Here is a 223-nt window from a genome sequence, read left to right as displayed (position 1 = left end):
AGGTGATGTGGGGTGGGGCTTTCTCGGTGGTACCTGAGTGTCCCTCTCTCCTGTCAGTAACCTGTTGTTGGTTATATCTTTCTGGTCCTTGTCTGCCGCCGTGCACCTAGCGTTAACCAGCTGACACACACAACAGGCAACATGTCAACATAGCATGTGGGGAGGTTGATAGAGAGAGAAAATGGAGACAAGGGAGAGACAGGAAGGTGCAGGGGGGATGGAG

General features: G+C 52.9%; 1 protein-coding gene across 4 annotated transcripts in view; it reads right to left on the bottom strand.

Moving 5' to 3' along the window:
- The window catches only part of nbeal1 (neurobeachin-like 1), a 44,213-nt gene that overhangs the window by 26,164 nt on the left and 17,826 nt on the right, over window positions 1-223 (bottom strand). For 3 of the 4 annotated variants that reach the window (XM_087170833.1, XM_087170831.1, XM_087170832.1), the window contains exon 11: window positions 34-120. The exons of the other annotated variant lie outside the window; for it this stretch is intronic. In XM_087170833.1, coding sequence (XP_087026959.1) covers window positions 34-120 — 87 coding nt within the window. The remainder of the gene's footprint in view (window positions 1-33; window positions 121-223) is intronic. 4 annotated transcript variants of the gene reach the window in all.

Source organism: Seriola lalandi, unplaced genomic scaffold (genome assembly GCF_002814215.2).
Source record: "Seriola lalandi dorsalis isolate HSWRI2012SDOR001 ecotype SW California unplaced genomic scaffold, Sedor1 jcf7180002054962, whole genome shotgun sequence".
NCBI lineage: Eukaryota > Metazoa > Chordata > Actinopteri > Carangiformes > Carangidae > Seriola > Seriola lalandi.
The sequence above is the reverse complement of the archived record's forward strand: the minus strand, read 5'-3'. Positions and strand labels throughout refer to the sequence as shown.